General features: G+C 39.5%; 1 protein-coding gene across 2 annotated transcripts in view; it reads left to right on the forward strand.

Annotated features, from left to right (window-relative positions):
• ZZEF1 (zinc finger ZZ-type and EF-hand domain containing 1) overlaps positions 1 to 27,222 on the forward strand; it is an 80,961-nt gene that overhangs the window by 31,831 nt on the left and 21,908 nt on the right. For both annotated transcript variants that reach the window (XM_030536344.1, XM_030536345.1), the window contains exons 20-42: positions 731 to 852; positions 953 to 1,075; positions 2,423 to 2,589; positions 3,247 to 3,328; positions 3,982 to 4,183; positions 5,944 to 6,089; positions 6,381 to 6,621; positions 7,769 to 7,848; positions 8,807 to 8,900; positions 9,382 to 9,898; positions 10,628 to 10,792; positions 11,845 to 11,964; positions 12,941 to 13,102; positions 13,826 to 13,955; positions 14,227 to 14,365; positions 15,299 to 15,464; positions 16,042 to 16,301; positions 17,680 to 17,852; positions 18,409 to 18,571; positions 21,413 to 21,549; positions 22,516 to 22,793; positions 24,320 to 24,494; positions 25,080 to 25,212. In XM_030536344.1, the coding sequence (XP_030392204.1) occupies positions 731 to 852; positions 953 to 1,075; positions 2,423 to 2,589; positions 3,247 to 3,328; positions 3,982 to 4,183; positions 5,944 to 6,089; positions 6,381 to 6,621; positions 7,769 to 7,848; positions 8,807 to 8,900; positions 9,382 to 9,898; positions 10,628 to 10,792; positions 11,845 to 11,964; positions 12,941 to 13,102; positions 13,826 to 13,955; positions 14,227 to 14,365; positions 15,299 to 15,464; positions 16,042 to 16,301; positions 17,680 to 17,852; positions 18,409 to 18,571; positions 21,413 to 21,549; positions 22,516 to 22,793; positions 24,320 to 24,494; positions 25,080 to 25,212 (3,975 nt within the window). The remainder of the gene's footprint in view (positions 1 to 730; positions 853 to 952; positions 1,076 to 2,422; positions 2,590 to 3,246; positions 3,329 to 3,981; positions 4,184 to 5,943; positions 6,090 to 6,380; positions 6,622 to 7,768; positions 7,849 to 8,806; positions 8,901 to 9,381; positions 9,899 to 10,627; positions 10,793 to 11,844; positions 11,965 to 12,940; positions 13,103 to 13,825; positions 13,956 to 14,226; positions 14,366 to 15,298; positions 15,465 to 16,041; positions 16,302 to 17,679; positions 17,853 to 18,408; positions 18,572 to 21,412; positions 21,550 to 22,515; positions 22,794 to 24,319; positions 24,495 to 25,079; positions 25,213 to 27,222) is intronic.

Genomic DNA, 27,222 nt, shown 5'->3' on the forward strand with positions numbered 1-27,222 from the left:
TCCCTCAAAAGTAATATCTCCCCTAGCTGAGACAACATGTTATTTTGGTAGATCTGGGTAATCACAAGAAAAGCTGAACTCATTTTATCTGCAGTAAGACCTATTAATCTAGGCATTTCTAAGGTGCATATCACCAGAGCATGCTTTGCCTCAGCACAGCATCTCCAAGTTACTCGAACAACTACTTGGGACATAAATTGAATGGTTGAGTGATATTAAATTTGTACTTTGTAACATTGCCCTATTTCTAAATTCAAACTCAGATTATATTCTATAATTTTATTTTTATACTAATTATGTATTCAGTCATTTTATTCATATCTAAAACGTTCAGCTAAAAGTTGCTGGCCTTCCTCATAATTCATGTTTCATTCCTTAGTGTAACAACGATCCAGGAAATGAGATGTTTACAGTAGGGTTATTGAAACAGGCGTTTTAGCTCAAGGAGATGTAGTTTGATTACAATACTAGTTTCTCTATGAATTGTGGTTTTGGTGGTGGTAGTGACAGTGTGTCCTATTGCCAGCAGTGGATATGTGCATAAAAACTGTGTCTTGCAACTGCTTTGTCTCTTTAGAATGCAAGTTCCTTGGTGCAACACCTGTCTTTCTCTATTTTGCTCAACATCAACCCCACTAGAGGTGTACAGTAAAAACACAGACTCCCAGTAGTGAATCCTCAACTTGGCTAACTTTCTATTACCTAATATGTTTTCTCTTTCTTTTTTTAGATGTGGGCCAGTTCCTAACAAATATCAGAACAATTTTAGAATCGCTTTTGTCCCAATACAGCGGCAAACATATAGTAGAAAAATTAAGTAACTCTGTTTTTGCCATGGCAACCCGTCAGCTGGTAGGTGAATGACTGGAATGTCTTACCATTTTCCTTTAGTGTGGATATATTTATGAAGACTTTAACTTTTAGGTATGTTTTTATTTTTTCTTTTCCTTAGGTGACTTTCTTGTTGGATTTCTGCACTTTAGACATTCCACACTGTACCCTACTTCAGGGTTTCAGTACCCTGACCCAGCTGCTGAGGAATCTTTGTAGTGAACCTGGAGAAAGTCTTAATAAGGTAGCCTTAGATAGATAGATACTTTATACCTCTGATTCTCTGTAACCTTTTGAATTCTGCCTCTCCTTTGCCCACCATCAGTGTATCTGAAGAGCTCCTGTCCCTTCAGGATCTCTCTGAAATGATTTTGAGCATTTTTATAGCTGAGAAGTCACATCTACAAGCATGCAACCAGGTTACATAAGAAAACTGTTCAGAATGTACAACCCTTAAAGGGACTATGCGTTCATCATCACCTTATTTCAAAAGATCACATTTACTTACGTAAAATGTGGTGTGGATCAAATAAAAATGCTTTGGTCACTAGTTAGAACATAAGTCAGTCACTATGTGATAAAAATAAAATCACTTCCCAGATTAAGAAGTTCATGTGAATTAATACTGTTGATTGCATATAACAAAAGATAGGACCCTTATCCTGGGAGCTTGCAATTTAACACACAGATCTCTGTTGGGAAAGATGAATGGAATACATTGGTTTAAAGGAGAAAGTGGAAGTTTTTAAAGGGTACTGTAAAGTTTGAAACAAGATTGGGAACCTACTCCCAAGTATATGGCACTCCATGGTGAAATGCAGAGCCAAGAGTGGGAAATCTATCTGTTCTGGTTCTTATACCACACCAATCATTGTGGTATGTGAGTATATAAAAGCAGATAAAGGGAAGGGGAGAGTGGATTGCAAGGTATGGAGTTGGAAGAGAGTGAGAGGAAATAAGACCAAAAATATATTTAAGGGTGAAATTATACTTTTGTTCTGAAGGTGGAAATGAAGAGCTTGCACTTGATTTAGTTAAAAAACAAGCTGGTGAAAGGTTTTGAGGAGTAGTGATGCAATTGATATGGCAGCAGAGAAAGATTGTTTGTTTCAGTGTCAACATTTTGGAAGAGACGAGTGACTGAAGTGCAGAGAGGAGAGGATTTATAGTTAACCAAAGATTGCATAGGGGTTCTGGTAGTTTTGAATAGATAGGAAAGGATAGGTTTTGGAGGTGATAAAAAGGAAGGGAAGATAAGAGGTTTCATGAGAGCCTGGAAGTGGGAGGAGAAGAGATTATGAGCCTGTAAAATACATAGGATGCTGGAGAAGGATTGAAGGCAGGAAAGAGATAAGGGGTGGGGGAGTTAATAAAATACTAGTACATGCTTCATAATCTTATTTGGCGTCATTCTTTAGAGTGATGTAAGTAGAGGGACGAGTGCTTACAGTACAGGTAGGTATGTGTGTGTGTATATGGCTACTCTAAACTATGGACTCAGATGTGAAATAATGTAGTGTTGTAAACCTCCTACTGAATGTTTTGCATTTGTACCCTGTAAGGTGAAAATTGTTGTATTTTAATTATGCAGGTGGACATGGAAAGCTGGCAGCAAGAACAACCCGTGGTGCTGCGAACATGGACAATGGAATCTCCTCATAACTATGAAAATAATTGCCATGAGGTCTCAGTCTTCCTTTGTCCTGGGGCAACTTACTTTGAGGTGGAATTTGATGAAAAATGTGAAACAGAAAGGAGGTAACTTAATAGTGTGCCCTCTCTGACTCCAAAAACTATTCACAAAGGGGCAAATCCTGCACTCTGTGCAGAGAATCATTACCTACTCCACCAGCTTCTCCCTCAGCATGCACTACGCACCCTGTACTCTTCTTTGCACCCCTGCTTAAAGGTTCTTGACACAGCTGAGCTCCCACTTGAAAGGGTGGAGACAAACTGTTTGCACAGGCCGAGTGTCAAGGCTATGCTCCTTCAAGCAGTGGAACTATGCTTTCCATTGATTGCCCTTGTATTAGTGCTTGAAAAAACCTGTGGCCATCATTTTGCATGTTCCCAGCATTTACTTTACCCTACTTGAGCACAACTATGCCAAAATTCAGTCCTTTCTGTAACCTTACCTCTGTTTCTTTCTGGATTGCCACTGAGAAATGCTTAATATTTGAACTTGATATTAAGGATCAGAGAGCTATGTTGTAGAAACGACCGTATATATGCTGTATGAAGTATGAAATGTTTATATAATCATCTAAAGCAGTAAATACGTCTCTGAAGGGATTGTGTCTACATTGCTGAGTCTCCAGAGTGGGGTGGTTAGGGAAGTATGAGAAATTCCAAAGTAAACTTGCCCAAAAGTTTTAAAAATAAAAATGTCTAAGTAATGAGTTGCACTCTCCACAGATATGATTATCTGGAGTTTACTGATGCCAGAGGTGCAAAAACTCGTTATGATACAAAGGTTGGCACCGAGAAGTGGCCCAAGGTGAGTGACTTTAAAATATTGTGCAAAATATACACTTGTTAATATTAGGGTACCCTGGAACTTTGGGGTGTTTTAGCATCATAGGTAAGAGGTTCTGCAGAGACCTTGTGATATGATAACTTCATACCTTTGGGAGTGTGTGTGTAGTATGTGTGTGTAAATGAATAGAATGAATGACCAAGAAGGTCCTTTCCAGTACTCATGTCTGATTAACTCACTATCCCCAGCTAGCATGTAGAAAACCATGTTTCACTGCAGTTAAACATACAGTTGAAATTGTTCTCTGATCCCCTTGTATCGAATTAATTTTAAATAAATCTTGAGATGGCAAGTTGAATTCATTTATTATTTTCTTGAGGCCACTCAGGTGCTAGTTCATAGCTACTCCAGTGTAACCTTGCCCTGCCATTATATTTTTTAACATCAAAAGCTGTATTGTGGGCTGAAACTTTCAATTATTCTTTGACTAGAAAGTTGAAACTTTAATTGCTGTAGGCTTTTCAGTCATGTTATGGGGGAGGGGGGGGAGCTAGCACATATTACAGAGAAACCGTGAGAATATTGAAAAACACAATTGCTGAAGGAAATTCATGACCCCAAAATGTCTTCCTGTCGTGTACATTTGGCAAAATGACTGTTTTGTTGCTCTGTAGAAGGTGACCTTTAAGGCTGGCCCACGGCTGCAGTTTCTCTTTCACTCTGACAGCAGTAATAATGAGTGGGGCTACAAGTTCTCCATCACTGCTTATGGCCTCCCAGATGTTGCAGTTTCTTGGGGCTTGGATTTACAGCTGCTTGTATCCAGGTTGATGGGGCGCTTGGCTTCACGGAGTATGGCACTGAAATCCCAACTGGGTAAGTTGAATTAGTTTCTCTAGCAGTCTTGCTTCCAGGATGGGGATGAGGTGCAAGAATGTAATATTTTATATTCTTAAAAGGAATACATATTATTCCAGCCCACTCATATTTGAAAACAGAAAATCCTGACAGGGTTACCAGTTACAGACCAAGTTGGTAAAGACTAAAATTTTTAACCATCTGGTGACTTTTTAGTGGGCTATGTGCAGCAAGTTTGGTTGCGGCCTTATGCTAACACTTTAACCTTCTCTCTGGGAACATTACAAAAAAATACCATCACTGTTGGCACCCTTTGCGGTCTTAGGAGGCCAAGATGGAATGGATTGGAGACATAGCTACTCTGACTCTTGGAGGTGGTCATGTTAAGTGTCAAAGCAGATTGTGGGGGAGGAGATCTTTCATTTCCATTGCATATGCTGCATTTTTTCTGTGGATTTCATGAGGATTTTGTTCTCCATAGTTTGGCAGCGTTAAATTTGCACCAGAAAATGGAAGAAGTAAGAATTCCTAGCACATAATTTATGCTGATTTTAAAATGTTCCCTTTGATCATTTGGAATTTCCTAAATCTAAAAGGAGCTGGGGCAACACTTATTTCAGTTCCTGTATTGGAGCACCATAAATCAGCATAATCTGTAGTTTATTTACTAGACCTCTGAACCATAATGCAAAATTCATTCTGATATTAACTAATGCTTGTGTTTGTTGAGGGGTCATTATGAAACTTCATGAGTGGCTTTGCAGTGCAGAACCTGTCCATGTGATTTGGCCAGATTTCTGCTCTGTCTTCCTAAACTTTCCCTGAAGTTTTCAATCACAGTTCTGTTTGATTGTTTACATGTATTCTGGTATCACCCGCAATATATTAAGCACTGTCTACAGGCACAGGAAGGTGCAATCCCTGCCCCAGAGAGCTTGCTATTCAAGGCCCTGGTGCCACAATCTCCTCTGCACATATTTAACTTCAGTCATATGAGTAGTGAATTCATTTGGGCTACTGACATAAGTAAAGTTAAGAATGCATGTGTTTGCGGGGGTTTAGGCCTGTGAAGATAGACAACATGCAAAGGGTTGGCCACAGTATTACAATCTTATATGTATGTGTCACGTATGAATTAAGATTTTCAAAAAAAGGAGCCCAAAGTTAGGAACTTAAGTCTATATTTACACATGTGCTTTATTTTTCAAAAGTGCTGAGCATCCTATAGTTCTCCATTGAGGTCAACAGGAGCTTTCAAGTTTTCAGGACTCCAGAAAGTCAGGCAGATGCATAGCTATGGGTTTGGGAACTTAAGTTTAGGGTTTCTGTTTTCAAAAATCTGTTCCTCAGTGTATGCATTATATGTATTTTGTTGCATGCTATAGGTTATGGCATGCCAGTGGTGGATGAAGTAATAGCCCTGTATCTGTAGCTTGTAAAGTGCTTTCAGTAGTCGGATACTTGGTCATGAGTACATCTTAGATGTTTAAATGTAGGGCCTTTTACAATAATAACATGCTGTAGCATTGTATTTGTTAATCTGCATTAATGTCAGCAGTAAGACAGTACAGGAGTGGTGTGATGTCTGTCTGCTGCGTATGTGGCACTAAACATCATGAGTAACTGTCAGTCTGAGACATTTTTTGTTCCACATGCCATTTCCTTTTTGTTTTCCTTTCACAGCAAGTGTTGAAAATTGTGCATTTTTGCAGTCATAAAATTGAACAAAAATATTTAGTATTGAACATAACTCCATGTCTGTCTTGCTGTTTTTGCAGAGCTAGGTTGTGAAGCAGAGCTGCCTCCTTCAAAAGTGACATCAGTTCTTAATTCTCCTTTATGGAAACCTGTCTTCAGGCATCAGATGTGTCCTGAGGCGACTTTGGAAGCAAATGAACCCAGTCAAGTGCACCAAAATAAAGAGGTATTTAGGCCACTGTTTCTGTTTTATGGATAGGAAAACACTATGCATGAGAGTGGTTTTATTCAGGCTTAATGAGCTGGCACATCTCTAAATGTACACTGCTTGACTGAGGTTGCCATCTTATGGGCTTCTGAATTCTCAAAAGAAGAGAAATTTTTGTTCTGTGCCCTTTATATTAAGTTGTCGTTCTTTACTGTAACGTCTGTCTGCGGTATGGGTTGTTCAAATATATAAATGAGATGTGAGCATTTTTAAACTGATGTTAAGTAAAAGTTTTAATACTCTTTCCAGACTAAGAACTCTCATGTGGATGACTGCCATAACTTTCTTCTCGACTTTGCAAAATCAGATCCTTCCCAGGATTTCTGTGGGCAAAATTCTGAGCTTTTCAAAGGACTTATACAGGCATGTAAAAAACAGGCCCCAAAGACAGATATAGTTGCTGGTTCCACTGTTGATCAAGCTGTGAACGCCACATTTGCTGCTTTGGTGTATCTCACTCCAGATTTATATGGGAAACTACAAAAATATGGTAACTCTTATATTAGTGAATATATCAATAATGAAGGCTGATACTTTGTAAGAAATCATATTATTATTCAGTTGTAAAACTTTAAAAATATATTTAGTTTCAAAAATATTCAGGTGGTTAGATGTTTCATCCTGTATAAAGAAAATATTACAGTGCTGCACTCACCAGCTAGACAGACTTTGTGCCACAATAGACTAATAAGGTTATAATACTTTGTTAGTGTTTTTCATCATCACAGCTCTTTTCGAAGGTTAGCTAATCGTCACAAATCCTCTAAGTCACATTGGCAAATAGGGTTATCCTTATTTTAAAAATAAGTAAACTAAGCCAAAGATGTTGTGATTTGACCAAGTCCACAAGGGACATTGGTTTTTGAACCAGGATTGTAAATCAAAAGGTATCTGTCTCCCACGAGCTGTGCCATTAGGACACAACTGTCTCTCATTCAGCCATTTTCAGCTCTCATTAAACGTTTCCTAAACAGCAAGGAACAAAGTGTTTACATTTTAGCGGTATTGTTTAGGGAGGAAATGAAAATGAATCCACTAAATAGTGTCATGCTTTGGAAAGTGAGCTCGCAATCCACTGTGGGGTTTAAGTTAATATTCTTCTCCTAACTCTTGCAGTTGGCTCTCAGTATTGCAACTTGTACCTTTCCAGAGAGTCGGGTTGCCAACTTTTCTTTCTAATGTGCATTACACTACTTCTATGTCACAACATGCTATCTGTAGTAAGTGCTCATCTGTTGAATAAAAAAGTGATATTTGGACTCTCAGGGCCTGATTCTGAGGGGTACTGAGCACATGCAACTCCCGGTGAAGTCCTAGGAGTAGCCTCTGTTTGTCCTACCTGTACATTTGCAGGACTCGTATGTATTCACTGTAACTGTACATACTCATTTATTATTCAACTTTGCAAATAGGTCTGCTGTCAGGGTACAGGAGATGATTTTAATGCATTACCAGCTTTTGTAGTATATCCGTAAGAACAATAGGGAACAAAACAACCTGCCTGGCATTGCCTTAAGGGGTAGATGACAGGGTCTGTCACAGCCTTTTGCAGGTATCTTATTTTATTTTAATCCTTGAGTGATATGAAACTGAAGCAGTGAAAACAAGGACTTTTCTCTTTTCTTTTGTTTTCACAGTCATCAGTGGAGGCAAGATGCCTCTGAATGAGGAGTTTGCACAAGTATATTCTCTGGCTGATGGGATTAGAATATGGATGGTAAGGTTGTTCAGAATGATTATTTCTATTTGGGTTTTCTTCTTTCACATATATTTTTGCTCCTGAGCCCCAATGCGAAGTCTGTGTCACTGTACGTTGAAATGCCTTATAAAAATGGTTTTGGTGGCGGGGGGAGGGAGAGGTCTGTTTTTATTTTCTCTCAAGGATTGCAGATCAAATTTGTTCAGCTTTGTTTTTCCTGACTGCCAGCCCTGCAAAGTCAATTTTGGCTTTAATAATCCAGCTTAGGCCTTTCATTTCATGCATCATTACCAGTATTTAAAGATTCTGTGAGCCAAGCTCTTTCCTAGGCTTTTCAAAGAAGGTGCCAAGGTAGAATTTTGTCCTGCAATTGGAATTCTTTTGATTATTGTATCGTATAGTCTAACCTGTTCTTAAAAACCTGCAACGACAGGGAGTCCACAGTCACCCCTGGAGGCCTATTCCGGAGTTTATGCATCAGCCAGAAAGAGAGAGAGATCTCCCTCACATAGTTATTTTGGCTCTGCTGTGCTAAAAGGAGGAGAGGAAAGAGTAGTAAAATAATTGTGCATTTTTTTGGTTATTTAAATCACCAGCTGTGGTTAAAGATATGCAGAGGAATCAGATCCCTTCGCTGAAAAGAGAAGAGATATACACATACTTACTTACTTTTTACCCGATTTAACACTTGTTGTGCACAACATGTCTCTGAAAGAACTGGTATAATCAGCTCAGCTTTCTTTTGGTTTGAAAGAGTCAAGCTTTTCAGTGTATTTCACTGGGTTGTGCCATAGGCTGACCAGCAAGACGTTCTAGACCATAAAGGATTAGTCCTGCATTGGAGACTTAGCGTGTCTTAATCTCAGGAGTGGACTAATGAGATTCTCCAATTGTGGTGCAGTCTTCATGCTGCCATGCCATCTGGATAGGCAGAATTTCACATTTTTAATGAATTTAATTAACTTCCTGTTTACAGTTAGAAATGAAGCAGAAGTTCCTGGTGGGTAAAGGAAATGATACAGTAGAGAAACAGAATATAGAAACAAGTGAAGTGAACCCAGAAATCCTTGGTAAGTGTCTTTCCTGATGGCTTAACCTAACTTTGTCTTATGTAGCTCCCTTCATTTTTTCTGTGCTCAAGAAAATTAATTAGCAATTTAGGCTATCTTATGTTTAAAACTTTGTGGACAGGGATAAATTAGCTGATGCGATGTGCACTGTCTCCAGAGATTTTTCCTAAAGAATCAGAAAACAACCAGTGCGTTGGATCATCTTACTGATGGTTGAACCGTCACTTTAAAAAGTGGTTTGTAATGACACTTCACATGTTGCATGCTTTGTATGATTGGTGTGAATATTTTGAATTAGGCAGTTAATGTTGGGAGATCCAGACACTCGCCATACTTCCAGGACTTTCTGGCCAGAAGATAAAAAAATTAAGAGCCAAAAAATTAGGAGGCGATTTCTACTTAAATCAGGAAAGGTATTATGCAAGATTTGATCTGGTAACTCTACTAACTTGCCTTTTCCCCGCCAATTTTTATGTTGCAGCAAAACAGTGTATTCAGAAGAGCTTATTGTTGTTAAAATTTTTGCCTGTGAGAGCAAAGGCAAAAGATCTTGCTTCTGATAACTGGGATGCTTCAAAAGTAGAGGATGTCCAACAGTACCACGCTGATAAACGTCAAAGGACTAGTTCTGTCGTAGAAGCAGATTTTCAAGCAGCAAACTCATTGTCTTCAAATGGAGTAATTCACCCTGCTTCTGCAGAAAGGGGTCGAGTGGTAGACTCTGACACAAAGATTAAGCAAGCACCAGACCCACCCCAGACAGAAGTAGCCTCTGAATCTCCAAGTAAGCCTCTTGAAAATACAGTTTCACAGCAAGAGGACACAGCATCTCCTCCCTCCACTCCAACTCGCAAATCTCAGTTCAGCCGTGGAAGACTAAGGCTGCTATCTTTTAGATCAATGGAAGAGCCTAAATCAGTGCCTACTGTGAAGGAGAAATATCCTGTACTGAAAAATATATTAGACTTTATTAAGGATCAATCACTTTCCCATGAAAGGTGAGCAAACTTGAAAATTTGCAGTCCATCGTATTTAAGGTTGAGTGACTTCAGAGCTTTCAGATTATGAGATAAAGCATATTTTTATCTTTAGTAATATTTTTCTCTAATTTCAGGTGCTTGAAAAACAGTCCATTACATTTTGATATGAAGGCATCAAACTTATGACTCACAACCCATATTCCCAAAGAATATTTAATCTGACTCATTTAACTCACATAGAACTTCAGAATTATGAATAGTGATTGCATTCCCTTACTGTCCCTATGCTGCAGTTTGCCCTGCTTCATCAAATCTGCTTGTGAGGTGGTGTTATTTCCTGTCTGTGGTTGAATGGGGAAAGAACTGCTTCTGGAAATTACCACTGCCTAGCTGAGTTAGCAGGTCTTGGATAACAGATCTAGAACAGTTAGAGAAGGGATCTTCAAAGGCCAATCTGCAAATTTTAACTAGAGGACATTCTTCCAGAACCAGCCCAAAGTTTAGAGGTTTGAACAGGGAGTTGCAAATCCTGGGTTCTATTCCTGGCTCTGCCAGTCACCCTGCAACTTTGGGTAAAATACTTGTAAATAACCCATTATTGTTATTACCAAGGTGTGCAGGGCAATACAGCTAATAATTTAGGTGCCAACTCCTCAAACTTGTTTAACTTCTCAAGTGTTGATTGCATTATGAGGTATTAAAGAACTGGTGTTTTGAAGTTGTCATTGGGAGTTTGTATTTTTCTAGTATTTTAAAGGTCCTTGCTTTGAGGAAAGCCCAAGCCCAAAGTATCCTAGAAGTGCTGAAGACAATCCTCCATTGTTTAGAATCTCTTGGGCAGCCGCACTGTTTCCATCCACCTTGTGTACTCTTTCTCTTGGAACTTCTGGCCTGCCAGAAAGACTTTACAAAGTAAGTATCTTTCTTAGAAAACTGGAGCTAACACAATTCTGTATAGCATATCTGCATGCCCTGACTCAGTACTGATTGCCCAGGGTGAAAAGAATGAGAAGTGATGGCCTTGTGAATACAGATACAAGAGCAAGTGCATATATTGATCTGAGCACAGTATTTAAGTTTCTGTGCACACTTTCTATGGTGCATTTTGATCGTTTACATTTTCATAGTGGTACTTGGAGATTTAATTGCAATATTCCTATTTATACCAACAGGGGTCAGCGGCTTACCCACAGCATATAGTTATTAAAATGTTCCCAATTATCTAACTGGATCACAGAAAACTAGACTTGAATAGTCTTAGACATTCACACTCTTAGCTTTCTGTTTATTATTTCAGTTTAAACTGCTGCCTAAATAGGATCGGTTCATCTTTTTCCTTCAATAAGAATTTAAGCTGGAGCTAGACTAGCTGGGTTAGATTAATTTTAGTTGCTCTGTCAGCAATACTTGATTGGGAGAGTTCTTTTCCCTTTTGAGTCTTTTCTCCATAAATTAATGTATTAGCTAATATGCAGTTAGATTCTTCGTTGTGGAACTAGCTTCCTCTGGCAGTGTCCAATGGCTAGTGCTTTACCAACTCATCTTTTTAGTCATTCAGTTGCTTCTCCGTGAATATTGGGATTTGGAAAATACATTTATTTTTAAATATGACTGTTAGGTCATATTATAAGGTGGTGATTATAATGTTAGTCTATGTAGATTCTAAAGCTGATTGCCTATGACCTGATGCCCAAACTTAGTTCTCATTATAGAGTGCTGTGTAAGATCTGTTAGCTGCTTTCTTGCTGTGTGTCTTCAAAATTTAGTTGAGTTGGACTTTTCAGGGCCCGGTGGTCAAATATTATGAGTCATCTTGATACTTTTGACACTTCCGTAGGAACAGTCTGCATTTGGTGTTCTGTTTTGCGCTTCGCTTCTAATTCTACTTGTATTTGAACAAAGTGTGCTATGTGAAGTAAAGTGGTGGATTCTACATCTGCTAAACTGACTTTTTTTACTTTTAGTTATTTTGGACACTTGGAAGGTTGTGGTGCTGAACTGCACAAAGAAATTAGAGAGTCCTACTATCAGCTTGTTCTGTTTTTGGTCAATGCCATGAAGGGATTTAACAGCATTAATGACAGGTACTGAATGTAGCCCACCTATGTAACATGGAATGTTATTTTTGTTACCTTTGTCCTCCCTCACACCCTCCCTCCTATTATTAGTTACTTTTATTGCCCTGTGTCAAATAAGAGTATAAATTCTGGTAGTGGTGTGACCATTCTTTCCTCTGTTTGTCTGCCGTCTGACATGATGGGCTATAATTAGGGGTGCAATTTTGTCATGGAGGTCACGGAATCCGTGACTTCCAGAGATCTCCATGACTTGAGCCCCCAGTGCCTGGGAGCTGTAGGGTCCCGCACTACCCCTGGCAGTTGGGAACTGCGGGGTCCAAGCTCTGGGCCGCCGTGGGAACCACCAGAGCTCTGGGCCGGGACCCCCTGGGTGGTGTGGGGAGCCTGCAGCCCCCTATTTTGTTCTGCATATTTTTAGTAAAAGTCTCAGGTCATGGGCTTCCATTAATTTTTCCTTATTACTCATGACCTGTTTGTGACTTTTACTTAAAATATGTGTGACAAAATCTTAGTCTTAGCTGTAATTATTATTGGGGCTTTTTGGTGCTACTATAATATAGAAAATCACTTTTTACTTAATTTTGCTAATTAGTAAGGACAAAGATAAAAATCAGCTGTGCTGGATCACTTGATTCATTTATTTTGACATGTAATGTAACTTTTGCTTCTTAATATACAGTTAGAGATATAGCAATAATAGTAAATGTACGGTAGCATATTTGGCAAGAATAACAAAGCATTAGTGACAGGAGACAGCACCACAACACACTCTGCTTTTAAAACTGCACAGTGAGACAATCAGCTTTTTGATTAAAACTATTGGAATTTTGGAAGCTTGTGGGTTAGTAAAGTAAGGTTCTGCTGTTCGTTTAACATAACACGCAACAACTTATTTAAGGTTTTAGTGATAAGTAATTTATTCTTTCCCCCAAATTGCTTCAACTACAGATTAAAACTGTCATGGTTTTCCCAATTTGTTTAGATCATTGCTCCCTGCCTTATCCTGCGTCCAGACATCCCTCCTTCACCTCTTGGATATGAGCTGGGAACCAAGTGATCTTTCCTTTTTTGTTGATATACAATTACCACTTCTTCTTATGACTATGTCACAAGAAAACATAAGTATTCATGACAGCGTAATTTGGTAAGTCAGCAAGACTACAATTTTTATAAAGAACTAAATTTTTGTACAGTTTTTGGCAAGAATGAGCTCTGAACTTTGAAACAAGTAGTAAAGACACTGAAGACAGGTGAGGTAAAATTTTCAAAAGCATTTGTCCCATTTTTCAAAAGCTACTAAATCAATTAGGCTCTTAAATTGCATTGTCTTAAGTGCTTTTGAAAACTTTACAGAGATATAAAGAGTAATAATTTCTGCACTAGCAGAAATTTGTTTTTAAACTGACTATTGCCAAGCAATATCACGCTACTAGCAAGTTACCAGCAAGATAGAAATCATCTTACTCCTCTGGCATGAGTATCACATCTGCATGTCTCAGAGTGCATTCATTTTAACCTTCCCCTTGGCCCATTTGTTCTAGAAGGAAATAATCTTCCTATGCCTATATTCTATCATAGTTACCCAACAGCAGTTCTATGAGCTTGGATTTCCCAAGTGATGTGCGTTTTCCCCGGAGTGTGTGTGTGTTTTAAATAAAACAAAAAAAACCAACAACCATCTTTGTGGCGGGGGGAAAGGTCACTGGAATATTGTGGCAGTGCTTTACTTTTTAGGTGAAATACATGAATCTTGTCTTACTAGCACACTGTCTGAATTTTAGTTTTTTTTTTAAATAAACTATCCCAAAATGCATTATTAGGCAGCCTATTTGCATTCAAACTTAATTTTGAGCTTTTTTTTTTTTAGTCAGTGGAGTGAAGAAGATGAGATTGCAGACTACAAGCAAAACTCTGAGTGGATGGATGAATGTCAGGATGTAGTGTTTGAGACCTGGTATGAAAAGATAGCCCAAGCTGACCCAGAGAAACAGAGAAAGGTGACCTCATGATTTTGTTTATTTTTTTTCATGCTCCTTGCAGGATATTTTTTTCCAAGGCACAAAGGGAGAAACGGCAAGCTCCCACTGGTTTTCTGTGAGTTGGGCACCGAACTCCCCTGTATGCCTTGGAAAATCTCCTTGGAAGTGCACGCCTAGATATCTCATCATGCTTTCTTGCAGAAAGGAACATTCTGCTTTGTATTTCGAAAGAGCTTTCTCAAAACCAAGAAATATTCAACAAGTAAATTGTGTCCATTTATTGTTCCAGATGCACATGTTTGTTGCTCGTTACTGTGACCTATTGAATGTGGACATATCATGTGATGGTTGTGATGAGATTGCACCCTGGCATCGCTACCGCTGTTTGCAGTGCAATGACATGGATCTATGTAAAACTTGTTTCCTAGGTAAGAATCTTGTCAGAAAATACTTCTGGATCCAAAACAGTGTCTTTCCCTATCATACATTAGAGAGTTTTCTATGAAATGGGCAAAGGGAAAGATTTTTCTTTTAGGAACTTCCCAAGATCTTAACACTCATAATTTTTCCTGTTTTTTCTAATCTGAATGTCACCTGCCTAAATTTTCAGTATATATCTGAATCATGTGCTTTTTAATGGACACACTAACATAAGTACAACTAGAGGAGTGACTTTGAATTCACAAGTGCTTGTAGGATTCAAACTTGCAAGTTGCCAGTGTCATCTGAACTTGAATTTGGCATGGAATTCCGAACATAAAATTTCTCCTTTAGATCTTTTCTCCTTCCTTTTATCTTTTTTGTTTTTGTCTCCTAAACAAAAATGTAACCATATTTGATTAGTGTTGATTTCTTTTGGAATGAACTCAATCATTTGTATTGGAACCAGTCATACTGCAATATTCATTGAAAGGGTCATGGTGAGCTGGAAAAGAGAATATAGGTGATGTGAATGATATTGATCATTCAGTTCATAATGCACAACATACTGTAGATCCTATGGTAAGGCTAATTTTTATAGTAAAATAAGTTTCTCTAATATGGTATATCTGATCACTTGATGCAACTTGGACATACCTTCACAACTCACTCTCCTTTTTCACCAAACTGCTAGCAGAACTTTGGTGTCCAGAGCTTATAAAGTAGGTGTTGGCTTCCATTGATTATCTAATGCTGCTTGTAGATCAAGCTCTCTGCTTAGAGGGGTAAACAGAGTTCTTTAGTCATGTGTATTCATCTAATCAATAATAATAAAAGAACAGAAAAATAACGTAAGAAGCATATACTGGCATTACGTTATGAAAAGCTACTGTACCTAGAGGTCATTGCAGACACCAACTTTTTTTTTAAATTCTACCTAGGTGGCGTTAAACCTAAAGGTCATGAGGATGACCATGAAATGGTTAACATGGAATATGCCTGTGATCATTGCCAAGGGGTTATTATAGGTCGACGGATGAACTGCAATGTGTGTGATGACTTTGATCTTTGCTATGGGTGTTATTCTGCAAAGAAATACTCTGACAGGTATTGGTATGCAATTCAATACTCACCAGCTTGTGGGCAAGAACATCAGCAATTAACACCTCCTACAACCAGTCACTCTAGTGTCACTCCTTGGGAGCCTGTGTCTGACCCTAGAATATCCAATTATTGTCCTTAGGAGAAAAGTAGCAAATGTTGAGCAAAAGTTTTCAGCTCTAAATCCTACCCCAAACTTCAAAGTAAGTTGGTTACAAATCTTTCACACCTTGTAGTCCTAAAAGTGTTCACCATCCAGAAGTATCAGAAGATTGATAAGATAGCGTTGGTGAGCAAGCTCCTTACACATATGGAGATTTACTTTCTTATTACCTCCATCACTCCAAGATTGCTGCCAAAGTTGTTCACATAAACTTGATTTGTAGAGCTGGAGTTCTGGGGGCAGATGTTGAACTAGTGTAAATCGTCAGCGCTCCTTTGAGCCCAATGGAACTCCGACAGTTAATGCCTTGTAAGGATCTGCAGTTTGAAATTTTGAAACATGCTTTCTATTCTTCCTTCTTTTGCAGAAAGAAAACTTGCATTTAAACTTAAGTTCTAAACTGTAAACACTTTCTTTCAGTCACCTTCCCACTCACAGCATCACAATATATCCGATGGTGACCATTCGAATCAGTGACCGACAGAGACTCATCCAGCCTTATATCCACAACTATTCTTGGCTGCTGTTTGCTGCCTTGACACTCTACTGTGCAGACTTGGCAAGTGGGGATGAAGTAGGAGAGAAACTTGATTCGCAGATTCTCAGTCATGCTAGAGTTCTGCAACATCAATGTATACAGCTCATTGGAGACTGCCTGATGAAAGCACAGCATGGAAAAGGTGACCCAAATCCTCCATTTATTGAAACACAGTAATTGTTAGAATGACCCTGGCGCAAAGCCTCTGGTTAATCACTTTGCAGTTTTCCAAGGAAAGAAAAGCCTAGCTTAATAGGAATAGCTCAGTGGTTTGAGCATTGGCCTGCTAAACCCAGGGTTGTGAGTTCAGTCCTTGAGGGGACCACTTAGAGATCTGGGACAAAATCAGTGCTTGGTCCTGCTAGTGAAGGCAGGGGGCTGGACTCAATGACCTTTTGGGGTCCCTTACAGTTCTATGAGAGGCATATCTCCATATATTATATTAATATCAGAGGGAAGCTACTTTCCATTTAACTAATAGTACAGAGACTATTTTATAACTGATCATTTAGAAATCTTATTAGAGTAACAATATTCTCAGTGATAATGGAACGTGATGGGAAAAAAAGAAGGCTTAAGAAAATTAAAGTAATATACTGGGACAACTTCTTCTCATAAATTTTCAGTTTAAGAAGACACACTGTGCCTGGATATGGATGCAGTTATCTTGTTTACAGGGGCTCTGAGGAACAAAAAAATAAGACATGATGAAAAGTGTTTCTTGATCTGCACTATTGGCCAGATACTTTTAATCTTATTCATGATGTGAAATAAGGTGCTGCAGAAACAGTCCCACTGACTTAACTGGGGGAGGGCGGGCGAGTGGAGATCAATCTAAGTTACGCAATTTCAGCAACGTGAATAATATAGCTGAAGTCGACGTACTTAGCTCTACTTGCCACGGTGTCTTCACTGTGGTAAGTTGATGGCTGATGCTCTCCTGTTGACTTCAACTGTGCCTCCAAGTCTACGGGAGAGTTCTCGAGAGTCGATTATCGCGTCTAGTCTAGAGGTGATAAATTGACCCCCACTGGATTGATTGCGGCGGGTAATGTAGACAAGCCCTAAGATTCTACTCAGTGTGACATAAGGTGGCAGAATACAGCTCTATGTAAAATATTCTTGAAAGTTAAAGTTTTTCTTTAAAACTTGGAAAAAGCTTGTTCTATCATACAGGTCTAATTTATAAAGTATAAAAAAGCCAGAAATGGCTGAGAATTTAATTTGGATGGTAACAGACTGAGTACCAGTGATGAATGAACCTGGTGATATTGTACGCTCTCAGCTGTGTTTGTAGCTGGTTCTGGCCACTTTAGAGTCACAATCCTGGAATCGGGTTTCAGAGTGGTAACTGTGTTAATCTGTATCAGCAAAAAGAACAAGGACTGCTTGTGGCACCTTTTTTATGTAGATTAACATATCTGAGTCTCTCTTGTTAGCAGGTACCAGATTTTGGTTGTGAAAGGCTACATGTCTTAGGGTTCAATCCTTAAATAGATTTTGTAATCTTTTCCCCTCAGGTTTGAAAGCTTTAGCTCTCCTCTGCATGCTGCCAGACGGTGAATCTTTCTCAGAAAATGAGACCTCTCCTGTCAGCCCTCCAACAGATGGCGCTATAGAGGGCCATGCTGGTGTTAAAGCAGCGCAGGGAATGAATAAAAAGCCAAGGACAGGCTCTTTTGTACATAGCAATGTAAGTACCGCTTCTTTATGAAATTCCAAAGTACAGTTCAGTTGATGTCCATTCTTGTATGATCCTCAACGGGGATAAATATTTCCATTCTTTTCTCCAGTGATGTGGGGTGCAGTAAGTGAACTGGCACATTATACCTGAATCACTGGGTCACCTTACATTTAGGTGACTTGGATTCTTCAACCCTGTGTGTGAGACGGACAAAACAATGTTTGCCCTCTGAATGGGCCATGGGTGCCTAAATTAGATTTCAAGGACGTAGTCTCCTCCACAGCCTTACAATTCAATTTTGTAGGCCAAATAGTTTCCCACGAAAGAGAAACTTATTTGTGGATGTAACATTACATACAACATAGGGAAAATGTGTAATTTTTATTTTGTATATGGAAACTTAAGGCTTGAACGTAGCATGAAATAAGTCAACGAAGGGTTTTTATAATTTAAAATAACTTTTTGCCCAGTGAAAATAATTGCCTCTATTTCTTTCTGTGGCTTTAACTTGGTGAATTAAATTGTTGTTCAGTCTCTTGTTATATTTATTTTGTTTTATTTTTAGGAGAAAGGAGATGTTTCTGATGAAATTCAGTCTTCTGTAGAAAAAAAAGAAAGCCATAGCAATCCTTCTAATGCTCCTTTATCAGAGGAAGATGTTTTGAGACAGGATTCAGAGACACTGGCTCTTAATTCTATAGACAATAACATATCTTCAGGTCTTCCAGGTAAGAAGGTTCCCATTTCATCCAACATACACATACTCCACGTATATACACAGCTGTATTTTTGTGTCCAACCTTATCTTGTACATTTGTAAATAGATTCAGTTGAAGTAAACAGGCTGCTGCATCAAGACCTCATAATCTTATGGCTTTGGAATACCCATACATAGAGCCTTTTACCTGAATTTCAGTTTGTACAGATTACTACATAGCTAGGTTTGAAAGATCAACCTGAATTGCACACATTATGTGATTATGGTTAAATATATCTCTACATAGAAATTATAGTGCTATTGGATCTAATACATTGCAAAGATTTAAGCATGCTTTCTTACTTAGTAAATTTCTCCCCGGCATTTCAAACCCATTTCTCTAGATTACTCAAGTGAATATATTCAATATAGTCATTATCTGCTTGCTGTGTATTAAGTTGCAGAGATGATTTAAATCTTTTTCTCTTCCTTCCCCTCTCTGTATTCTTCTTTTTCACTTTTCTACTAATTTAGAGTCCATTCCTTTCCCTTGTTTTCTCTTGAAAGCGCACGTCAAAAGCTGTGCTGTGCCTGTGATCTTCTCTTTTTAAATTTTTAGTATAAAATTATAGGTTTTATAGAGATGCCTTTATTTATTAAGGTATGTAATCTAGAAAGTACTGCTTTCATTTTTTAAAAGCTAAATTATGGTCAGTAAACTATGAAATAATGGTTTAATAGCACTCTTGCATAATACAATTTATTTGTTAGACATAACTGTAAACATATTTTAAACAAGGTTTAAAATCCCATGCACAGTATTATCCATGTGTGACTGTACTCACAAGGGTCTGGAGAATCTAATTTCAAGCCAATGTTCTCATAATGTTAGTTTTTTCCTCCTTAAACCAGAAGTGAAGGGTTTCCTAGAGTGAAGATATGTAGAGGCAATTCTCAAAGGAGAAAGAAAGATGACTTAACAGTAACTGTAACTCAAATTATCTCTGCAAACCCATTTCTTACTCCTTTTGGATTGCTGTTGATCTCAGGCATCAGGGATAAGGAAATGGGGAAAGCTGTAGAATCAAGTTTTCTCCATAGATGACAAGTTGGTATACTGCCATATCATGGATTAACAGGCCAACTGCTATACCCCAGTTTTTAAACCAGGGGTAGGCAACCTATGGCATACGTGCCAAAGGCGGCATGTGAGCTGATTTTTTCAGTGTCACTCACACTGCCCAGGTCCTGGCCACTGGTCCGGGGGGCTCTGCATTTTAATTGAATTTTAAGTGAAGCTTCTTAAACATTTAAAAAACCTTATTTACTTTACATACAACAATAGTTTAGTTATAGAAAGAGACCTTCTAAAAACATGAAAATGTATTACCGGTACACGAAACCTTATATTAGAGTGAATAAATCAAGACTTGACACACCACTTCTGAAACGTTACCAACCCCTGTTTTAAGCAGTGTCTCTTGGAGGAACCTTTTCAGTGTGGTAGACCCTGACGGAGTCCCACTCCTTCCTTCAGGGTAGGCCCCACAGCCTCCTTGCCTCCCCGACTCAAGCTTCTGAGCTCTGGTACTCCTGCTTTTATACTGCGAGCTCTGCCCAGCAAGTCCGATTGAGGTAGACTCCCTGTGAAGATTTATACACACTTCAAGAATGCACCTCAGCAAGTATTTGCAGTGGCACCCAAGCAACAGGGTTTATAAGTCAACTGGAACATAGCATTGGAAGTCCTTGGGTTAGCCTAGAGAAATAAAGGCTAAAGCGTAGTCCATTCTGATCAAGACTGAGCAGTTCATTAGCCACGCTGTAGTGAACTCCATGTCAGGCTCTGTCTCTCTCAAACCTCCTGAGTCAATCCCAGGAGAGAACAGCCAGCTACCTCTAGAAACCAACTCTTTTTATCTCCTGCTGGTCACCTTTCTTCTTTGGACAGGGCCTGCTGAAAAGCAGAGAAAAGCTCCTTCCTCTGGGTTATTGTTTGCTAGGTGTAAAATGTTCTGGTGATTGGGGCTTTCCATTGTCATCTTGGGTTTTCTTTTGATATGGGCTGGCCTCGGTAAATCCTTTTAGTGACCCATTCAGTCCACTCGGATAGCTAGGGGACACACACACACCTGTCTCTCTCCTGTGTCTCTTGGTCAGCCCTGAAAGCAGTCTTAATCCTATTTCCCACACTGGGTAGCAGTGCACAATATAGGGGGAAACTGAAGCACACAGAGGATACATTAAAAATACTTCCAAAAATTCCTGTTTTATCACAACCTATACTCTAAAAGCAAAGCTTTTTGATTGAATCTGTCTTTTCCAGCTATACTCACCCACTCATTTCAAATAGAGTATAGTTTTAACAGTCAGTATTCTTGAGAACCCATGAAGTGGGAAGTTAAATGTTTTTTGCAGTATTTAAAAGCTGGGATTCCACCTATTCAGATTGAATACACAGTAGTGGTTCTAATTCTAGTAGTCCAAGACACACAAGCTTCTGAAATAAGGTTGATGAAGTTGGAAGAGGTGATGCACAAGATGGTAATCAGAATGATGTGACTTTAAAGTCTCTGTCTCTGAGCTAGTTTACTAGATATAGGGCTTGTCATAAAGATGCATTAATGTAGTATTGTTTGAAATGAGACTATACATTGATGCACTCTAAGGAACTTGTAGTGCAAGCCAGCAGGGTCCACGCAGGATGCACCTCATGCCTGTGTGGTCTAGAACTGACAGGCCCCTGGTGTGCACTAACGCATGGCATAGACAAGCCTATCGTCTTTGTGTGTCTATTTATACTTTAAATATTACATTTTCACTTACGTTCAACAGTTTTACCATTTTAAATTCATGTTTATTTAAAACACAGATGCTGAAAATTCAGAAGATTCATCCCAAAAGCAGGCAGAGAAGGCTCTAATGCCTAGCCAGGAGCAAGTCTTTGCTGAATGCTCTCAGAAGAGGATTCTTGGCTTGCTGGCAGCTATGTTACCACCTTTCAAATCTGTAAGAATGAAGTACAAACTCTTCCTCCCTACCCCCTCAGGAAACTGCTTGATTTGTGAGGAAAAATGGGGAAAATTTCAAGCTGAAACAAAGATGTAATGGGAGAAGGAGAGGCAGGGAAGAACTACTCTAGTTCCTCCTTTTTGCTAGCTTGTGTCAAAATGCTAATGTTGAAGTGTTTTATTACATTATTTAGTTACATTATTAACTAACCACCAACCATCAGGTAAAGTTCAGATTTGTTTGTCTAACTTTAAATCAGCCCAACTAAACCTGATGTTAACATTTTTGCTCTGGGTTTATGCACCAGGTTTTACCACAAAGTAAATTCCCCTCCTTGTCTCTCCCTGCTTTCTCCCCCTTATCCTATTTTTATGGAAAAAGTATTTCCAATATAAAAGGAACATAACTGAAAGCAGCTTGGAAAGGCCGCCGGCCCTCTTCCCCCATCCCCTAAACACCTTGCGAGGGCCACAGATCTGGTTGTCCCTATTGATTTGCACCAGTGAGTAGGCTTATCACTAGGCAGTTAATTTGTCTCTGTTCTTTTCTAGGTGCACGCTTGATAAGCTTAGCTAGAAAAAATTCACTACCTATATCCACTATGACTTTTATAGGCACTTAACTCTCAAATCAAAAGCAACTTTTTCTTTAACAATGGAAATATCTTCTCAGCCAGAGCTATTTCCATGCCAGACTTCACTTTCTACTCACCAAAAGTACTTAACCTTTTTTTAAAATTGTGTTTTCTTTACTCCCTCATGCTGAGAGGTGGTTGAATAGCTTTCCCTCAAATTTTCCCCCTTTATGTAGATACAAGGCTGGAAAACTTCAGCCAAAAAGGTGACAGTTTCTGAACACTGAGTAACTAATAAGTTTCTGCTCAAACCCTCTTTATACTATATAACTATGACTAAAGGCTTTGCTATGTTTCCTGTTCTAATGAGATTTTTCTTTTATTCACAGGGATGCACAATGTCTTTGATTAACCTGGAACAGATCCTCCCACTGATGTTTCAGGTTGTAATCTCCAATGCTGGCCACTTAAATGAAACCTATCATTTAACCCTGGGTCTTCTGGGCCAGTTAATTCTGAGACTTATGCCTGCAGAAGTCGATGCTGCAGTGACAAAGGTCCTTTCAGCCAAACACAGCCTGTTTGCAGCAGGAGATGGATCTACAGTGCCAGAAGGCTGGAAGACTACTCATCTTCTGTTCAGTCTGGGAGCCGTATGCTTAGACAGGTGCTTTTTAATGTCCACCTATAAAGATAATTCTTGATTTTGTATGCTCAACAGGAGGAGGGGAGGAGTGTAACCTGATCTAGGCTAATTCTTGAGCCCAGTCCCATGAAGTGCATTTTAGCCAGGACTCCCACTGAAGTCAACATCTCTTAGGGCATGACCCTATCAACTGGGAGATGGGTAATTTTCAAAGGCTAATATAGGACACTGTTGTGGAAGAGGAGGATTTTGGGGTTTAGAAAAGAGCAAGGGCCAGTCCTACTCCCTGAACTTTTGATGTGACCTGTCTCCGTATTCTCCTAATTCCAACATGTTCCTCAGTCCAGGAGAAGGTAGGTCATATCACAGAGGTGGGCAAGCTATGGCCTGCGGGCTCCATCCAGCCTGCGGGACCCTCCTGTCCGGCACCTGAGCTCCTGCCCCGGGAGCCTAGTCGCCTGGTCCTCCCCTGCTGTTCCCCCCTCCCCTGCAGCCTCAGCTTGCTCTGCTGCCGATGCAATGCTCTGGGCAGCAGGGCTGCGAGCTCCTGGGGAAGTGCAGCTGCAGAGCCCGGCCTGACCTGGTGCTTTGTTCTGCCCGGTGGTATGGATGGTTCCAGCCAGGTGCCTGTCCTGGTGCTCTGGCCAGCACAGCTGTGGTGCTGCCAGCCACCGGTGCTCCAGCCAGCACAGTACGGGGGCCAAAAAGTTTGCCCGCCCCTGTCATATCAGAAGGTCAAGCTGGAAAGAGCCAACAGAGGGAGGCAAGGCCTATAGTGGAGGATAGAGGGAGCTGTGTTGTAGAGGGGTCTAGCAAGGTAGAAAGAAGTCTTGCATTCAGGGAGAGATAGTAAAGTTGCTTTGAAGTACCTTAAGTGGAAGTAGAACAATCTTCAAGAGTGAAGGTTAGTAGCATGCATTATTAAATACTGTGTTAAGCATTATTCCACACTCTAGGGTTTTTTATTTGTGAAGAGGGATTGGAAAGGTTAATAAGCCAGTTAGAAAAACATACAGAATATCAAGATAGAATACATGGAGAACCTACTGGTCTTATGGAGTGATTCATCAAACAAGGAAATACACAATCCTGTGTATTATGTGAAGAGATTTTGGCATCCAATTGTATCAAAATATTAAATCAGCAAATTAAATCTGTAAGGAAGATTTCCCACGCCTGTCTTACTCATGTGCAAGGAGGAGCAAACAAGAAAAGAAAATTTCCAGTCCTAAACTAAAGTTAGTGAGACCATGTGTTGACTTGAATTTCTATCAACTTTTTTTTATTCTTTGGGGCCTTCAGTCCTATTTAAGATGGCAGGCCAGTGTGGGTGTTTTGTTTTGTGTTTTTTTTTTTAAATGATTTAATGATGAGTGGAATTAGAGAGCATTCATATATCTGTTGAATTCAAAGCCTCAAGTGATGCTATGAAAAAGACCTTCTGACAGTTATAAATAATGTAATAGTGATTTTTGTGTTTTGAGGGAGAATACTTGTGTAACAGTCTGCAGTCAAACCACCTAATACAGTTGAACCTTGTTCTCCAGCCGTGTAGGTCTGGACTGGGCATGCTCCATGGCAGAAATTCTTCGAGCTTTGAACTTCTCTGCACAGTGGCATCGTGTGATTGCAGCTTTCACAGACCATTGTATTAAGCAGCTGCCCTTCCACCTAAAACACACCAATATCTTCACCTTATTGGTACTTGTTGGATTTCCAGAGGTAATTGGAATACTGTCAGTACATAGTGATTTGAACTATGATAATTATAGATTCTACTTTTAAACACTAAAAACTACACTTTAATGCCATAAATAGACAAAAGCCATAAAACTCAGATATGTCTGAGACATCATCCTTCGTCTCTTGCACAGTTGGTTGTAGTCTTTATCTAATGGAAAACAATATAATTACATAGTTCTGGTTTTACTTGGATACATTTCATTGTGGGCAACTTGTAACCGGCAACTTGATATCCAGAATAGCCTAACGTTGAACATCAAAAAAGGGCTTTTATACCGGTATAAAATAAGCCATTATTCTTAATATACATATCTCTGATATATCACCAGAGGACCATTAAGTTGTTAATATGCACCTGAGGTATTTTGTTATAAAAATTTATTTCATGTCTAAGTACCTGCACATATTTGGCAATGGACAATTGTTTAAATAACAAGTATGATATTAACTATAACCAAAATGCAGCCAAATATGTAAGATCATGTAAAAAAATAAGTTATAAGTATTATACAAAGTTAGGCTGGTAACTGAAGTTTTCAGTCTCCCTTTGTTTTGCTAATGCAGGTGCTGTGTATGGGAACTCGCTCTGTGTACGTGGATAATGCCAATGAGCCTCATAATGTAATTATCCTAAAGCACTTCACTGAGAAGAACAGAGCGGTTGTTGTAGACATCAAAACCCGGAAAAGGAAAACAGGTTCTTTGACATTTTTATATCTAAGAATCATGTGATATTTCCTTACAATATCTCTTATGAGTACCCAAAGCCTGAAGTTTTAGTAAACTATTTTATTCAGAAGTTTATTAGCTGGATTCCTCACAGAAAAGAGATCTGATTTTCCACCCATAAAGCAGAACAAATATTTCAGGTTTCTGCCAAACTGATATAACGTCACCTAGTACAAGAATTGTTGCTTTTATAAATGTGCACAGAATGTAGCATTTAATATTGTTTTGTTATTGCAGAGACCTCACTTGTATCTGAAGTTAACCTGACAGTGTTAGTTTGGTCACTGCTGCTGTCTTGTCCTTTATTTGTGAGCTTTTAAAAGGTTTTAATTACTTGCAAATTTAAAAATACTTGCTCCTCTTGCATATAGTTAACCCTGCCACTGAAAGGAGCATGAACAGTATAAATATGTGCTGGTCAGTTCACTCTGCTGCCCAGAAATGAATCTTCAAATATCTTAATGGCCATTTTGGCAGTAAATATGACATGACCACCTACTGGCAGATGGAGTCTGGGGGGATATATATGCTAATTGCCAATTAATGGACCTGTTAGCTGTGACCCAACCAGTTTTTCCTGTCCCACTGAAAAGAATGAGGCTATGTAGTCAGATAAATCCTACTCTTTTTAATACTAAACAACTTCAAGTCTGTGAAATCTACTCCGAAGTTATGAAATAAGATTAGACAAGCAACTTTGATAATCATGCTACACTCAATGGAACAATGATAGTTCTGTACCAGATGTGCTGATCTGTACTCTAGGGAGGATGTATCATCTCAGACATCTTAGAATGATGCATTCTGGGGCATAGCAGTAGAATGGGCTTGCTAGTGTAATCTTTAAATTTGCTTTAAAGCGTGTCTTTTGTTTGTACTGGACATTCTGCCTCCTGTGATTGTTATATTGCAAGCGAAATCCAAAGTAAAGACTTTTTAAAAAAAATTTAATTTTAGCTTGTTCAGAAAAATGACAAGTCAAGCTCAAATAGAAGTTGCATAATAAACAAAACAGATTATGAAAGTTTACCTTTTCAGTCTTAACATATAGTGTTTAGTGGCAACACATAACTCTACCAGTGCTCTAAGATATTGAAATTAATAAAACAAATACTATTATGCATGCCAGGAACATTGAAATTATTGTAGTATTTAAAAGTAGGTGGAAAGCAAACGATTATCCAGTTAAGAAGCTTCACTTTGATAGTCGGGAAGGTTCAGACTCGGGGTGGCCAACCTGTGGCTCCCGATCCGCATGAAGCTCTTCACAAGTTAATATGCAGCTCCTTGTATATGCACCGACTCCAGGGCTGGAGCTACAGGTGCCAACTTTCCAATGTGCCGGGGGCGGCGGGGGGGTGCTCACTGCTCAACCCCTGGCTCTGCCACAGGCTCTGCCCCCACTTCCCTTCCCAACCCCTCCCCTGAGCCTGCCGTGCCCTTGCTCCTCCCCCCTCCCTCCCAGAGCCTCCTGCACACCACAGAACAGCTGATCGGGACATGCGGGGAGGGAGTGAGAAGCCCTGATAGGTGGAACTGCTAGTGAGTGGTAGGCGCTGCGGTGGGATGCAGGGCCGGCTTTCAGGGCGGCATTCCGGCTCTTTGGGCGCGGCTCTTTTCAGGGGCGGCACTCCAACCTTTTTGCTTGGGGCAGCAAAAAACCTGGTGGAGCGGACACTGATGGGGGCCTGCTGACGTATTACTGTGGCTCTTTGGCAGTGTGCATTGGTAAATCCTGGCTCCCTCTCAGGCTCAGGTTGGCCACTCCTGGTTCAGTCATATAGGTGTGGACTCTCCTGTTTTCTTATTGGTTGAGTCAAAAATGGATCAGGGAATAGCAGGAATAGTGAAAGGAGGACATAATGATTTAATTCACCAGATCAATTGTAGGTCATCAGTTTCCCCAATTTTTGTCTGTTCCATGAATAACACTTGTACTTCTGTGCCCACTGACACTCTGTCTAGTGCTAAACAGAAG

Source organism: Gopherus evgoodei, chromosome 17 (genome assembly GCF_007399415.2).
Source record: "Gopherus evgoodei ecotype Sinaloan lineage chromosome 17, rGopEvg1_v1.p, whole genome shotgun sequence".
Taxonomy (NCBI): domain Eukaryota; kingdom Metazoa; phylum Chordata; order Testudines; family Testudinidae; genus Gopherus; species Gopherus evgoodei.